This window comes from Triturus cristatus, chromosome 2_1, assembly GCF_964204655.1.
Source record: "Triturus cristatus chromosome 2_1, aTriCri1.1, whole genome shotgun sequence".
Taxonomy (NCBI): domain Eukaryota; kingdom Metazoa; phylum Chordata; class Amphibia; order Caudata; family Salamandridae; genus Triturus; species Triturus cristatus.
In genome coordinates, this window is record NC_140581.1 from 207537985 (window position 1) to 207555340 (window position 17356).

Genomic DNA, 17356 nt, shown 5'->3' on the forward strand with positions numbered 1-17356 from the left:
TGTGACAGGTCCAACAGGGCACTAGTATCAAAGGGAACTACAACAGACAACTTACTGAGGGATAGTTTAGTGCCATCATGTGTTAATATGAATAAGCCACAGGTTGCGGACGCTATACCTGAATTTATTCTCAGGGATCATATGCAAGCGCCTGTATCTATATTTCAAATACAGTCACAGCACCGGATAACTAATGTAAATGACATATATCCACTACATGGTGATACCCTACGAGTTCCCTTATTAACAGAGGCTAGAACCACCACTCTACAGGAAGCAAATGTTGTAGATGCCCAGGTCACTCCAGAATGTGTCCCCTATTTAGCAGTCCTAGTCAATGCCCACCCACCTTACGGCCGGGCCAAACAGAACCCTATGACTCACTAAAAAAACGAGTGATTCACTGGCTGAATAGGTACAGCCACTTCCCAGTAAGGGATGCCGACCAAATCCTGTATGTAAGGAGTGTGTGCTGGATTGGCCCCCTGAGAAAAAACTATGCTGGGGATTGCATTATAATAAATTTTAGAGAACCTAGGTGGGCTAAGGGCGTCCTTATGGGAAAGGCACGTCACTTTCAATTCGAATACAATGTCACTCCAGCAACGGGGTTTCTTCTATAGGCATTTCCAGATCTCTATACCCCAGATGAGCAGATTAGGTACAACAGTAAATTGCCCCACCTCTATACCCCCTTCATTTCAATCACTGGAGGTCTCTAATAGATACCAGGTACTGAACTACATTCAGGATATCGATTGACTTGAGACAGGGAAAGATACATCAAATATGCCTCCATTTTATGAAGGGCAGGAAGACAACACACACATGGTCTCTGAGGGCTTTTATGATACTACTGCTATTTTATCCGTTGCCCCTCCGTTTCCTTTTGAGGATACAGCGGACCCTCCATGCACAATAGCTGTCCTACCTAATACATTGCAATCTAGTAGTAGCGGCCAAGGGATGGAAGGTAGTTATAGAATTGCAACTTGGAATGTAGAAGGATTAGCTAAAAAACAGGGTACCCTTGGGTGGACCGAGTTCATAAGTGACCTGGATATATTCTGTATAGAGGAAACTTGGTGTATTGAACCAGTTTTCTTTGAGGGTTTTACAACACACTGGTTGGAGGCCAAGACATCTATAGCAGGGAGAGATAAAGGGGGGCTCATGGTTCTCAGGTCGAACAAGCTCCCGGTAAACTTTAAAAGGAAAACAACAATTGGCCCCCATTCACTAATTCTATGGCTAACTTTTAGGAGAAGACGGGATATTTTTCTGGTTGATTTTTATAATTTTTTAATACAACTCTGGAGTAAGGTAGTATTAGCCCTTGAAGAGGGCCTGGAGTCTATACTCCAGTCCATCACCAATAGTTTTATACTGTTATGGGTTGGAGATTTTAACACTCACACATGCCCACACTCTGCTACACTTGTATGTGGGGTGACTGACTAGGCTGCGGTTGGTTATCAGCATTTTCCCCATAATGACTATGGTAATCAGTTAAACTCGGATTACCAAGTGTGACTTGCATCTACTAGAAAACACCCGGGACAGTTATGGGGATTATATTCCAACATTCACAGGGAGGAATTACGCTCGTTATTGACCATATTTTAATATCTGCCAATGCATGCAAGTTGTGCTCCGTACCACGGGTTGTTTGCCAGGGCCAGAGTGACCACAGCTATATAATTTTGTCAGTATTCTTTTTGGAAAAGCCCATTGTTACTACTTCTAGTTGTGTCACTAACATTGTACCAATTAGACCTTATGGGACCCGTATTAAGTGAAAAGGGGTGGACCAGACCCAATTTTCGGATGAAATCTGTACTAGGGGTTATCATTATATTATGTGTTGCCTAGAAGATGTGGTTACCCCTAACCAGATACTCTATAACTTTACTTGATTTACCACCCTCTCTTGACTCGCCCCAATAACAAAGGCCCTGCCAAATGCAAAGGTTGGTTCAACCATGCATGCACCATTATCACCAGGGATTTGAAACTGGCTCCTTGTAAACAACCTAGAGACAACTCACTGATTAAATCTCTCAGATTTAAAGAAAAAGAGGTACTTTTAGTCAGGAAAAAAGAACTATAAGATGCAGCTTAGTTTAAATATTCCCAAGCAGCGGACACAGGAGATAGTAAACTGTTTTGGGACACTGTTCATTCTCCTTTTTTAAAGGATAACTCCTTCCCCTAACTGTTGTCACATGTCACCTGTGATGCATGGGTTGTTCATTTCACTAGTATTTTTAGCCCATTAACAGTAGAAACAGTGACCATTGAAAATAAGGCACAGTTGTTACGTTCCCCATTAGCCTTGGATATTAAAACAGAAGAAGTGTTATGTGCCCCGAATGTAAAGCTAAGAGTGGGGGGGGTGGGGTGGGGGGTAAAGCCCCGGTACCAGATGGGGTCCAAGTAGTTTTTAAATACGGCTGCAGAGATTATGACTCCGCCTACATGGGGTACGTCTACTATAGTCCCCATTTTTAAGAAAGGGTAATAAATCAGACCCTAAAAATGGCAGGCCTTTTCATAGTTGGATTCATCGGTGAAAGTAATGAGCAAGGTCCTGCTAAAAATATTAGAAGAATGGGCTTGGGAATACTCAATACTTTCACCGGTCCAGTTTGGTTTTAGGAAAGGCTTGGGGACCATAGAGCAATGTGCGACTCAAGAATACTCATGCCAAAGGTGGGAGATTATATCAGTTTTGCTGACTTGAGCAGCGCCTTCAACCTAGTAGATCACACCATCCTCTGGACTACTTTACTTGCTATGGGGGCAACCAGGCCAATTATTTGTTTTCTGGCAAGATTATACGGGGATCTGGCGAGTAAATCACGCTATGGCCCCAGAGGGGAATGCACTAATAATTTTGCAGTCAAACGTGGCATTCGGCAAGGCTGTGTACTGGCCCCTTTGCTATTTTCCTTGTTTATTAACAGGGTGGACCAGACCTTACAAGCAGTGCATGCGGATACCCCTCAAGTGGCTGGGCGCCCCACACCTGTACTTTTGTATGCAGATGATGCTGTCGTGCTGGCCAGGACTTCAGTGGGGCTCCAACGTTTAATGTAAGCCTTTGGGTATTTTATTGCTGCCAGGAAATTGACTATTAATAAAAGCAAAACCTATACAATGGCCTGTGGATCCGGGGTCAAACAAAGAAGAACGTTTTCAGGGGAAAAATCGCCGGTGACTTCTGTCGATACTTTTTGTTACCTGGGCATCACTTTCTCCAGTAACGGCTCATGGAGTCAGGAAATTACCAATGGCAGGAGTATAATGGACAGAAGCGCCAATGGTATTTTTAGATTCTCAGCAAAGTTGGGCTGCAGGCCGGTTAAGGAGATGGCAGCAATTTATAGGGCAAGGGTTTCATCTATTGCAACATATAGGGCTGGTATTTGGGTTCACCACAATAATAAAGCCCTGCAGACGGAGGAAAATAGTTTCCTCAAACAAATTCTCAGCCTACCCACTTCAGCTTCTTCTGAGATTATACATAGAAATGTAAGGTTTAAGTACCTCACAGATATAGTTGCATCCCACCCTTTAGAGCTCTGGCATGCTGTTTGGTCCAAAGAATAAACTAGTTTTACAAAATCAATTATTTTAGACTGTTTTACTCTGGACAATGTCATGAAGATCCCATGGTTAAGTTAGGTTTGTTCATTGTACAGTAAATTATTTAAAATGTCCGTCCGTACTAATCCCCAACAAGTAACATCACTTAGTAAGTTGCAGATCAGAGAAAACTTTACGAATCATAGGAGGGAAGCCGGGCTTGACAGTGAGAGCAAGAAACCTACTGTAAAGTTTTATCTAACACTTACCTCACAAGTGGGCTGTCAAGATTATTTATTTTATATTCCTAATCTCATGCATTGTTTTGTATTAGTCGGATTTAGATTGAGAATTGTCCCTCACTTAGTTGCCTTCCCAACATGAAAACCTGTCCTTTGGACAGGATTCCTTGCCCATGTGATGGACAGAGTAATCAGAGCACTGTGCACTTTATGCTGTTTTTGCTTTTATTCTGGTTTCAGAAATTACTATTTAAAACCACTTTTGCTTGCGAACGGCAATGGTTCGCATCTTGCCGCAGTCCAAGCTAAACGATGCCGAGGTTTGGCTTAATGTGGCACTTTATATTATTAACACATTTAGTACACGCAACTGTATTTTTATAGTGACACAATAATGGTTTTAAGAAATTGTATTGTCTTTTTTTAAAACATATTTTATGTGTTTTTACACACAATTCATTTATGCCCCATGGAGTATGTTAAGCGTTATCCGCTTTCTTTTTTTACCTTGATTTCATAATATTTACAAAAAATGTAATCAGTTTTTACGAATGTACACTTTTATGGTTGTTTTATTCATACCGAATAAAGCTTTTGAATCGAATCGGGCAGTAGTTATGTTGCGCAGGATGATTTATTTCTAAATCGATTTCTTAATAAATAGGTAGACTTGATTTTTTGTGATATCACAAGGCAGGAGGCTGTGTTTTTTGGTCAAATGAACGTAGCCTCACTCTGCTGCATGACTAAAGGCAAATTAAAATGAGGACCATCACGGACCCCCCCCCCACCAACTCCAATTTGCAAAGGGAGTGATGTTGCAGGATTGGGCTATGAGGAGGCAGGCGGCCAGGAGCCGTGGTAAACAAACACCCGTGACTCGCAGCCTCACTAGTAAGTGAGGCTGTGCCCTGCAATGGCAATGAGCGATCAGCTGCCTGCTGCCAGTGTCGGTCGTGAAGTTCTGCACTGGGCATGGCTGCAGGATAGAGGCTGCCAACGAGCTATGACCAAGTGTGTGCTGCCTCAAAGGTTTGAGCTCCTTGCTTATGTTTATTTGTTTGAAAATTAAGCATAGCATATGTATACAATGCCAACTGGTTTGGCCTGAATGGCAGGGAGGCAAGCATAAAGCCAACTCGAAAAATTACACTGCATCAGATCAGGTAATGTTAAGACTAGTAGTATGTGAACAGAGCTCAGCAAACCTAAACCATGTAGAAGAAAAAAAACAGAATGCTCAAATGGATGTAATTTATGATATTTATATATTTCTGTCGTCTTCATTGCTTGATTTTGCTCGCGAGATAGTGTCACTCATAGTCTTTGAAATTTAACTCATAATTACACTGCAATTATGAAAATGTCACACATGGCAATCTGAAGCCTTGGCAGCTATGAAGGCAAGCACACATTGGTAAAAAATAGGCTTTCAAGGTTATGCAATTTAACAATCTCACCAGGTGATAAAGCATTTCGAAAAGCCTCTTGTCGTCCTAATAATTCAATGCGGACAAGGAACCTTCAGAAAGCTACACAAAATGAGACAAACCTGGCGTGGTTGTTCATTCACTCGCTGGGGATCGGATTTGACTTTGTTTAGCGGATGATTGGTAACTTTGGTTACAGGCTGTTTGAAGATAGATGCAGTTTGCCTTATTGGTAATGTCGTGTTTAAGTCCGGCTTACCCTATAAAAAGATAAATCTATGTTACCATAAATCACATTCCCACATCTGGGATATGTATCTACTGTTGCTGATATAATTATCGCCAATCAATTATTTAGCACAAATGAAGCCAAGTTTGATTCATAAAAAGAAACTTCAGAGTTTGAAAAGCATGCGTGTAAGATATTAACCATACTGTACAGTTGCACCAGGATTCATGTCTACGATAGAAAAAATGTAAATCTTAAAAATGAGATCACACATTTTTTCTAAGAATGTACTGGACACCCCACAACTTACCTGCTACCCATGGCACCTACCTCTCCAAATTTCAATCTCCTGGGGGACAAAATGGGATTAGGTCAACCTACGGGTCTCTGAATATTGCAAGATCAAGCCTTCGATGTTAGGTACAAGCATCTTTAAAACGACTGTCTTCTGAAGATAAAAGGATACTTCTTTGTATGTCAAAAAATATGGTGTGGGCGCGGGGGGGGGTCTCTTCCCTAATAATACGGTGTATTTCCATTGATTGTGTGCAGTGAGGGTAGCTTGCAGGGCCTTTGCCAGCCCTGATGGGTCACATGTCAATGCACATGGTTTTGGCCAGTTGAATTTATGAATTAAGGAAATAAATACTAATTACACGCATACACCACAGATGAAACTAGGAAAGGACAGCAAGAAAATAAGTGAATGAATCCCAGTGTCTTATATATGGCTAGGTCACAGCCGTCCTTATATTTAGACCCCAAAATAGATTTTATTTTTGCGAAAGTCTGTAATCCACAATTGCACAGAGGGCACTTGGTTGTTGTTTCTAGGTCTTTGAGGCTTGAACTGATAAAGACTTTCCTCCTAGTCAGCCTTCTATGTAACTGAGAACCACTGCCCTGACCTCCATGGCAGATAATAGAACATGCCCAAGAAAGTATTTGGTGATGTAGGACACAAGAGTGAGGTACCAGAGCAGTTTATCACTTTATGGGTAAGAGATAAAGCTTTAAAAATTATCCAGGAAGCCAGTGCAATTTATGCCCAACTTCAGTGAATGTGTCTGAGTTTATACATTTCTAGAACTAGCCTTACGGCTGTAAAAGCAGACCAAAAATGTTTCAGGAAAGCCCAAATAGCAGGCATTCTCATAGTGGATCTTGGAAAGGATGGATGATGCAACAACAATAAGCCAAAACTCAAACGGGATGACTTTGCCTTTTCCTGAGTTCAATTTGGAAGGCCATGCAGAGACTACACTGTTCACTTGTGTCACCATATTGACCGGATTAAGAGGAGAAGCAAAGTTTACAAGACAAACTGAGACAGGGCCATATATTAAACTTTGAAGTGTGCGCATTCAATTCTAAGAAGTATTTTTGTGATCAAACGAACACCACCAGTGGTTATCCTCAGGTGCTTCGCTCAGCCCATATATGGTCATATGCCACAGAGCAAGGCCTTTGACCTTGTGTAATGGGGGTGTTCACAATGCTGACTCCTCAACATTTACTCTACTGGATTCTGACATCCAAGATGATGCCATGGATTCATGTCTCCTTAGGGTCTAGGGACTGCACGTGTATCTGGATCCATGATCCCAGATACATGTGCAGCCCCTAGACCCTGGCATCCACACAGTGCTAGTGCATACAATGCCCAGATCTGCTTTTTGTCTAAGAAAATATATATAGCGCATTATACATTCTTTCTGAACTTCTTTGTGGTCAGGGATGAACCCTCCCCCCCCCCCCCCCCCCCCCCCCCCCCAAGTAGTTGTCCATTTATTTTTGCCACATGATCTGTGCGTAATCATAGCTGCAACAAATATCTGAGTCAAGGCCAGCAAATCAGATTGCAAGGTGCCACAGATACATTGCAGGTCCATGGATCTCAAAATGGATGAATGGGAAAAAAAAAAAAAAATCAGAAGATTCCTCAATAAATTCATTTTTTTAAAACTATTTGCTTCATGCCTATCTGGGTTGTTTTGAAGTATTTACATTTTAAACGTAAAGAAATATATAAAATGAACCCTTTGAACACTGAAAGCGGTCTGTTGGCGAAAAGATGTATTGTCTACTTACAGTGGGCGAAGCGCCAGCCCTTTGCTGCCAATGGTTGGCTTTATGGCATCTTATTTGCTTGCTTTTTTTATTTGACAGCCTGTGTGGGTTTAATTGCTCATCTTGTATTTGTTCTCCTCTGGAGCACGGATACCATATTTGCTCCCTCTTAATGCCCTTTTGAAGAACTCAATTTGTTTGGGTTAAGCCTTCCATGATTGAGCATGTATTTTCCAGCTGCCTCCATCGTGTACTGCTAGTCTTCCCCACTGCGCTCCGTGCTGCTCTATCGCCCATGTGCTTCTTCCACTCCCTCATCTGTGTTATGCTTACCCTAGTGTACTTCTTCCTACATTGCTTTCTCACTTGTGTGCTCCCCCTCCAACAAATTCACGTTCCTCTCTTGAGCCAGTATTGCTTCCCCATACCTCCGGGTAGCTTCTGACCCATGTTTGCCTCCATATTGCTTCTTTTTTCACCTACTCCTATGTTGCTTGCCTCCACCCACACCTTCAAAAAAACATTAATGCAACGTAAAACATTTCAATAACTGATCCAACTCAGATAGGTATACAAACAGAAAAGAAACTCTTGTGTCAATTTGTAGGCACGTGCATGACCCTACAAAATGAGTATGGCAGAATGCGTGTTTGTAATGCAAATATCTCAAAAATGACAACTGATTTACATTGAACAACAAAAAGATCTATTTCATGTCATGCAAAGCTTGCTTTAATTCTGTTCAGATATTTTTGTTGCAGCAGAAAAATATACTATGGAAACAAATTACTCATTATGTACATCAAAACAGTTTATGACTTAAGTTACTGTTTGGGATATCCCCAGGGTCAAATTCCCTTTACAATGTGCGAATATAGAGAACTCGAGTAAAAAAAAACAAAAAAACATGCATGCCCATGGATCAGCATCATGATCCACTGAACCCCAAAAAAGATCTGTACACATGCATGGGGGGGAAACATTGTAGATGTGAGAAAATGAATTCAGCAATTAATGGGTAAGGCCCTTTATAAAATAGCATCTACATAGTTTACAGATGTAATCTCCAACCATATCCAGTATATGTGCACCACAAAGGTCCTGTCTCTGCATGTGTGGAATCTGCTGATCTGGAATAGGATTCATAATTTCAAATGTTAAAAATTACAAAACATTTTTATTGCTTAAGAGGTTAAATATACTTCCACTTAAGTTTTATACGAGTAAAAAACCTTGCAGTTTTTCTAGTGACACTATTTTGTATTTGGGAGCGGAGAGACTGATATCGTCTACTTCACATCTAAGAACCTATGACTGGCCTTGGTTCTGAAGAGCAATTTCTTTTAAAGAGACTGCTGGGCCATAACAACCGTTACCGTAAGGGCAAACCCAATTGTTGTCCCTGGGACCTGGGTATGCGACAGTACAGTATGGGAGTGGTCCCAGGACAAAATGATTTATCATGAACACAACATTTAACAAAATAAAAAACATACAAGGCATACACAGCTTTGTAACGTTCACTGTTACTTAATCACAATGAACATACGATGGAATCAAAAAACATTTGGATAATTGAGTGCCCCAAGTGGAAAAGAAAAGGGTGCGGGAGAAAGGGTTTAAGTGACTGATGTGAAGGTGAACTGGTATCGAGAGAGAGTAAAGTGCAAATCTCGTGGTCCTCATCAATGGTCAATGAGCGGCTTCAGTTTATTACATAGCCATGCTTCAAAAATATCCCAGTGAGAAATCACTGTTGAATGAGCTGGCGGGTTCAGGAGATGTCGACGTTTCGACCCCAAACTGCTGTAGGTGCCTGAAAACCTTACGGGGTCTTCCTCAGGACTAGAGTGGATGAGGAGGTGGGGGGCATCGTGAAGATTCAAACCGTGAAGGGGGGGGGGGGGGGTCATGGGATAATGGGCGAGTAGGCTCCAAAACATCAGAGAACGGAAAAAAACAGCACTCATAAAGGGCTAGTCACTTGCAAGTCCCTTCACAATACATCAATATTAGGCCACCGTAGTTGGCCTCACCTCGGGGAATTTACGCCCAAACGTTTATAATCTTAAGGAGAAATCAAATGTCATTTGTTTGGGGTTAACGGCCAGAGTTCGCCATGCAGTACTCCGCCCAAGGATTACTGCACGGATACTTTTGAAGCACGGCTATGTAATCTAATGACGTTGTTTGGATTCATGTGGCTTAAAGTGAAGCCGCTAATTGACCATTGATGAGGATCACAAGATTTGCACTTTACTCTCTCTCGATACATGTTCACCTTCACATCAATCACTTAAACCCTTTCTCCCACACTCTTACTTCCACTTGGGGCACTCAATTATCTAAATGTTTTTTTATTCCATCGTATGTTCATTGTGATTAAATAACAGTGAATGTTACAAAGCTGTGTATGCCTTATATGTTTTTTATTTTGTTAAATGTTGTGTTCATGATAAATCATTTTGTACTGGGACCACTCCCATACTGTACTAGGGCCATAACAACCATCACTCGTGCAGTAACGGAAGATTGTGCTAGTATAGTTGTGGAAGATAAATTCATGGAGCAATGAAACCTAGATAATCCATGGGGGGTGTGGAGGATAGAGGGCGCGCACGCAAGATGGCCTACTAGCGTGAGGCTCCTGCTGGCCTGGACATATCATAAAAAACCTGTCCCAAATGGATGACGACAAAGCTAAAAATTGAGGACCGTGGTCACAAACCTAACTGCAACCCCCCATTTCCTCCATATACTCGAATTTACCTCACTGGAGCAAGAAATGATAGGAGAACCTTCCCATGTGGAGAGGACCTGCCTACGGACTAAGATGGCGGTGCCCTGGCCGGGACATTCGGCGCTCCGCATCAGCTTCAGGTGAAGGGGTGTGCCAACAGACACTTGTTGACTGTTTGGAAGAAGTGAAGGAGAGTGCCCTGACTGCTGCAGCTGCCTGGCCTGAAGGGTCTTCTGATCCCGGCACTGCAGGTGAAGGTGAGGCTTCGCTTGCTGGAGTTCCAGAAGAGTAGAGTCTGGGCCCATGACGATCCAACCAGCGGGATGCGTCTGAGCACGTACCAGGCCACAATATAGAGAGGCTATCTGGGCCCGAAAGAGCGCGGACCAGATGGAGGAAGGAGCTGATCAGCGTCAAGGGGCTTCTGAAGTGATATCGCACTTGCGGCGAGGCAGCGACTTTCACCCCACATAGGCTGTGCAAGTAATGAAAGATACTGTAGGCCTACCAGGCACAGTCAGGAGCTCGGAGAGCTGCGAGATAGCCGGATAAGTGGGTGCTGCGACGGCGGACACATCGAGGCCTGAAAATATTTGAGGACCAGACAGAGGGGCCCCTATAACCGGTTATACCCCCACCCCTTATTTAACAGAAGGAGCAACTCCCCATAGAGCAGTTTCCTCTCCCACCTTAGCAAGATGGGTAAAGGATGTTATAAAAGAAGCTGGAATTGATATTTCCATTTTTGGTGCACACTCTTAGAGGGGCTTCAGCCTCCAAAGCTTTTACTATGGGTGGTGGCCTTCAGGACATCCTTAGAGCTGCGGATTGGTCAAATGAATGAATTATCAAAAGCTGTTATTTTAAACCGGTGACAAATGCTATTGATAATTTGCTGAACACACTTTAAACTTGAATAATATGGGCCTCCATGTCATGCCATGAAAATTTTAAATTTTCACAGCCTGGTGGTCAGAAAATCTGGATTTTATTAAAAACACAGAGGCTAAGATTATCCCTCCACTAATAATCCCAGCCAGGGAATTTAACTAAAGTGGATGATCTTTTGTCTTGCAGATTAAATGCTTCAAAGAATTTATGGACTACTACACTAAAAATTCCATAAAAGAATTTTAAAGTTATCTTGTTCGCTCCACAAAGAAGGGATAAGCCTACGTGCACATGGACTATATACTATGTTAAAATGTTTTGAAGTTCTAGATCTCTTCATTGCTGCTGGTGTGAGCTGCACAATAAAGGAGATTTGCATAATCTTGGCCTCCGTGTCTTTAATAAAATCCAGATTTTCTGCCCACCAGGCTGTGAAAAATCTAAATTACCCTGGACTGTTGTACATTATAGGCCTACAATATACACTTATTGTAGGGAACGGCTGTTTCCCAGTGGACCCCTGCCGACCTTGCTTTTCAGGATTGGGGATAATACGGCATGGGCAGACTGGAGGGCACGCAGTCCAAAATGCCCTTTGAGCCCCGCAAATCTACGCGTGCACAGAATACAGATTGGAACATTGTTGAGGGGGCACACACTAATCACCAGGCCCCAAAGGACGACATGAAATCATTACTAATGACGAAGCATAGGCTCACCTCAATAGAAGCCAAAATGGACACAATGTGAACCTGCATGGACTTTATAGCCCAAAAACTTGAGAAGCATGATAGTCGCATCGAAGAAGCCGAGCACAGAATCTCTGAACTGGAGGATACATCTGAGGGCAGGAAGGAAGAATGACTCAATATGGAGCGCCTCCTGAAAGTGATAGCTGCTAAAAATGAAGATTTGGAGGCGTAGTTGTGCAACAACAAATATAGGACGGATAGAGGACTATGTTGAGAGCCAACTCATGCCCATCTTCGGAGCGGAGGCTTTCTCTGCGCAGTGGTTGGTGGAGCAAGCCCATCGCTTGTCTTGAGATCCCCTCCAGGATCCACCCTAAGACCCATCATCGCCAGATTTTTAAATTATTATGACCGCGATGCCACCCTCTCCCAGCCAGAGAACAATGTCAGCTCACCTTTGAATGCTCTACCATCCCCATCTATCCTGACTTCATCATGGCAGTGCAGGATGCCAGGAGGAAATTTCTGCCACTGAAAACTATAACAGGCCACCATTGCATATCCTTTGTAGTTATCGGCATGCCTCCATGTTACTCACCAAGGAGAGCAGCCTTTCTTTACTAATCCACAGCATGTAGCAGACTTTTTGAAACGCATCAGCCACGTATCGCCCCAGAGTGCAGCAGCACAGTTGGCCTCCCGTCCAACATCGCCAATGTCAACTGCTTTGGGTGCTTTAAGAATGATGTAATCTCACCCCGGACATACACACGCAAATGCATCACCTTATGTACTTTGTGCAATAGTCGGGGTGGGCCAGAAAATGCAGTGATGACCCCCACCTCCGGATACACTGTCACAAACACATCAGGCCTTTGGGGCCATTATGAGACCATTCCCGGGCACCCCCGTCCTTTTGGGAGTGTGGGGGGGGGGGGGGGGGGTGAGTGAACCTGCTGCACCTTTTGGTGAAACCTCATAAGGATACCCCTAATGCAAAGTTTGCTCTTTTTTTCTTTTACCTAGTACCTACACTCTCTAGCTTTCACGTCACTTTGCTCATCTACCTAACCCACTCTTTTCTATTACTGTAGTTCTGCTTCTCTTTTATCATTTCCTATTCTTTCACCTGCTGTCTGTCACAACGCTGGTTCCCTCAGAGAACCCTCATCACAATATGCTAATTTGTCCTACTTCTGCAGGAATTCTTGCCATTTGCATTTATGTTTTTCTCTTTTTTGTTGGGAGGGGCAGGTGGATTGACGCCAGCAGGTTTGGGCTGTCGTGGGGAGGGGTGGGATATGGACACACTTGAGGAATTTCATGTTACATGACACTGCTTGTTGTGGCCCGGTCCAGCTTGTTGTTGGCTTATCACCACTTGGTCGGTCCCTACAGGGCTTGTGTCTTGATGACGTGATAGCATCACAGATAATTCCATTTGTCCTGGATACAACTTTTTGACGTGGAACATACGAGGCCTAAGCAATCCCTGCAAATGTAGACACATATTGGCCATTCTAGACAAGCGTAATATTCACATTGCCATGTTAAAGGAGACACAACTGGGCCTCTTTTCTCCTAACACCTTTGCCTCCCGATGGGCAGATCATAGATGTTTCGCTTCCTACTCCACCTATGCCAGTGGAAAAGCGATACTCATAAAAAAATACCCCATATGTAGTTATGAGATCACCTCAGGACACACACGGCCAATTCAGCCTTATGTGGGGAAAATTGGCATTGCATTCAGTCACTTTGGTGTGCTGCTATGGTCCCAATAGTGATGACCCAGATTTTTTCACTACCTTATGGGGTAAAAATCACTGACATAGGATAGGATATAAGTTTTTAAAGCGCTCGAATGCCGTAGCATTTTGGCGCTGGTAAGTGTGGGGGTGTATCAGTCTTAAGCAAGAACTACCTTGAAGCAAACAGCCATGTCTTCAGGACCTTTCCGAAGGATTGATGATTTGGTACAGATCTTAGGGAAAAAGGAAGCTTATTCCAAAGTCTTGCGGCGCAGTTTGAGAAGGCTCTTCCACCCCACCTAACTCTCCTAGTCCTGCTTACCTGAAGAAGACACAACGTGCTAGATCTTAGGGCACGGCCCGGGATATAGGGAATCAGCATTTTCTGAATGTCTTTGGCTCTTCCCCCGAAGACAGCTTTGTGTACCAGGCATAATGCCTTGAATTCCACACGTTGTTCTATGGGGAGCCAGTGTAAAGTTCTAATTCCCGCCGAGATGGATTGGTCTCTAGGAATGTCCAAAAGCAGTCTCGCGGCGGCATTCTGCAATGACTGTAACCTACTCAGCTAGGCCTTGTTTATCCCCAAAAGTAAGGCATTGCAATAGTCCAGCTTGGACAGCAGAAGAGCCACCACCACTGTCTTACGTAGTTCTGATGTAATAAAGGGAAGATCTTTCTCAAGGTCTTTATTGAGAAGAAGCATGACGAGGCAAGGCTGTTCACCTGGGCCGAGAAATTTAGCTGACAGTCGAACAGAACGCCAAGGTTTCTCACCTTGGACACGGGGCGGGGGCATTCGCCAGCCTTCAGGGGCCACCAGGAGTCGTTCCACAGGGATTGCCCCTGGCCAAACTCAATGATCTCGGTTTTGTCCGTGTTAAAGCTCTGGTTCATCCAGGTCATGATTTCCATTAGACACGTGTGAAATCTAGCGGCTGTTTCATCTGACTGATTGGCAGTCGCTATTATGAGCTGGGAATCATCCGAGTAGGACACTAGGGCAAAAACATGCTTCCTGGTGAGTCTGGCCAGAGGGATGACATAGATGTTAAACAGCGTAGGTGATAACGCTGATTCCGGAGGGACCCCACACGGGAGATGGAAACTGTCGGACTGAAGGCCGCCCCAATATAGGCTCTGCTCCCTTCCCTCCAGAAATGACGAGAGAAGGGACAGAGCTGGGCCCTCAATACCGACCTCCTGTAGTCTCTGTATTAACACCATGTGATTCACCGTGACAAAGGCTGCCGACAGATCTAACAGGACGAGAATAGCCCTACCCGCTCTGTCCACTATGCCTCGGATCTCCTCAGCTGCTACGAGCAGAGCTGATTCCGTGGAGTGTTGTGAGCGAAAACCATGTTGCGTGGAATCTAGCAAATTGTGGGTGTCGAGATAATCCATCAATGCCCTGTTTACTGATTTCTCCAAGATTTTGGCTACAATGGGCAGAGCGGCAATAGGGCGGTAGTTCTTAGGTTCAAAGGGATCGAAGGTGGGTTTCTTCAGTATTGGCCTGATCGTAGCTCTCTTCCAGCTGGAAGGATAGATACCGGACTCCAACACTTGGTTGATAAGAGGAGTCAGTTCTTCTCCAATTCTATTTGCAGCAAGATGCAGGATCATGGGGGGGGGGGACAGGGGTCTTTAGGTGAGCCTGATTTTGTAGCAGCGATAAGTTTACATGTTTCTTCCTTTGCAATTGCTGGGAAGTTCATCAGACTGGGATGTATTGAACCTTTCTCGGTCAGGGGTTGCTCTTGCTTATCTGGGCTAAAGCGAATGTTCAAAAGGTCGTTGTAAATTTGTTGGACCTTATGTTGAAAGAAAGTGGCTAATTTGTTACACATATCTTGGTCGGGCTGGAACGTATTAACCTGTTGTGGTTTGGAAAGTAGGGTTACTGTTTTAAAAAGATCTTTAGTGGAGTTGCCTGCTTCCCCAATCTTAGTGGTGTAGAACAATCTTTTAGCAGCAATTATTGCGTCTCTATACTGTTGAAGAGCACAATTGTAACTTATTTTATTATCTGGACTATAATCCACCCTCCAAAGGCGCTCAGCTTTTCTACAAACTACATTTAGGGCTTTGAGCTCTGAACTATACCATGGAGCAGAGGGTTTTAATCTCCTAACAGTTAGCACTTTTTCAGGGGCCACCACATCAGCTGCTGTCGGGAGCCAATTGTTAAAAGCAAGAGCTGCCTCAGTGTTGTCCTTACTGAGCAGAAGAGGAGATTGGCTGAGGGCCGTATTTAAATTGTCGGCTTGGACCCTGGTCCATTGTCTGGTCTTTACCTTTACTGGTTTTGGATGGGGTTGGGGTGTTGGAAACAGTCTTAATGGTGAAACAGATCGCTTTATGGTCTGACCAGGGAAGAGTGATAATTCTGGCCAGATCCATAATTATACTGTTTGCAAAAATGCCATCTAAAGTATGGCCTGCTTGGTGGGTTGGCTCATTTACTAATTGGCTAAAGCCAAAAGCTATAACAAAGAACGGTTCAAAGCCGGAGGGTCCCAGGGAAAATTTTTAAGACCACTTCAGGATTCATTCCTCAATCGCAATACATTCAACAATAGAAAATCCTGGGGTCTACAACAATGTTAAAGAGAGTGTGGAAAAAACCACTACTAACGGTTTGAAACAATAAGAAAATATGTATGTAGATGGAGACAAAACCAAAGACTAAGCCCAAACGAACTAACTATGGGCATTTCCCTTTACAGGACAAAATCCCTCACTCACGAAAAGGTGACATGCTTCATCATTTGGGACTCTCCTCCCAGAGGAAAAACCTAGTTCCTCTGGGGGCTACAACCCCCTCTCTGAGAGGGAGGAGCTCAGGGATGTTTTTGATTTAGGTGGACAATATAAATCCGCAAAAGAGCTAATTGTGTGAGCGAGGACTCAGCGCAAAAAATTCTAAATCGTGAGGAGAGCGAGTATAAAACTAGCTCAGGGACATCGTAAGGAACTTTTTATATGAGACATACTTGGCTAGGATTTAAAAAAAGACAGTGCATCTACGGTTTGTGTTTGAACAATTTAAACCATGATGGTAGGATAGATCGGTCGACATGTTTCAGCCATAATACCTATAAGTAGGCACGGCTTTCATCAGGACCCAAGCTGCTAGTGCGAATAATGTGCATGTGATAACATAAAAAGGATATCAAAAGCTGCTACTCTTGCGTTTTGATATGACTGTTTTCAGTGAACCTTACCCGTAACTACTGGGTAGGATAACCCACCTCTACCTGGCATCCGCTCTGGAAAGAGTCACCGCTCTGTCCTTTGGTACCTCAGAGCAGGATCGAGCCTGTAGCCGGAGGGAGGAGAATCCCAAATGATGAAGCAGGTCACCTTTTGGTGAGTGAGGGATTTTGTCCTGTAAAGGGAAATGCCCATAGTTAGTTCGTTTGGGCTTAGTCTCTGGTTTTGTCTCCATCTACATACATATTTTCTTATTGTTTCAAACTGTTTGTAGTGGTTTTTTCCACACTCTTTAACATTGTTGTAGACCCCAGGATTTTCTATTGTTGAATGTAAAGCCAAAAGCTGCCAGGTTATCAAGGAGTTTGCTGGAATCCGGGTGGTTAGTTAGTTCCAAGTGGTAGTTAAAGTCACCAAGAATAATAAAGGGCTGGGGATCGACACGAGATTCTAGATGATTCATTAGTGCTTGTGAAAAAGTGGTCTTGGGCCCAGGTGGCCGAT

The 17356-nt window shown here is 43.6% G+C and overlaps 1 protein-coding gene across 3 annotated transcripts in view; it reads right to left on the reverse strand.

Moving 5' to 3' along the window:
• The window catches only part of MBD2 (methyl-CpG binding domain protein 2), a 276168-nt gene that overhangs the window by 122262 nt on the left and 136550 nt on the right, over positions 1 to 17356 (reverse strand). For 2 of the 3 annotated variants that reach the window (XM_085629916.1, XM_085629925.1), the window contains exon 3: positions 5383 to 5520. The exons of the other annotated variant lie outside the window; for it this stretch is intronic. In XM_085629916.1, coding sequence (XP_085486042.1) covers positions 5383 to 5520 — 138 coding nt within the window. The remainder of the gene's footprint in view (positions 1 to 5382; positions 5521 to 17356) is intronic. 3 annotated transcript variants of the gene reach the window in all.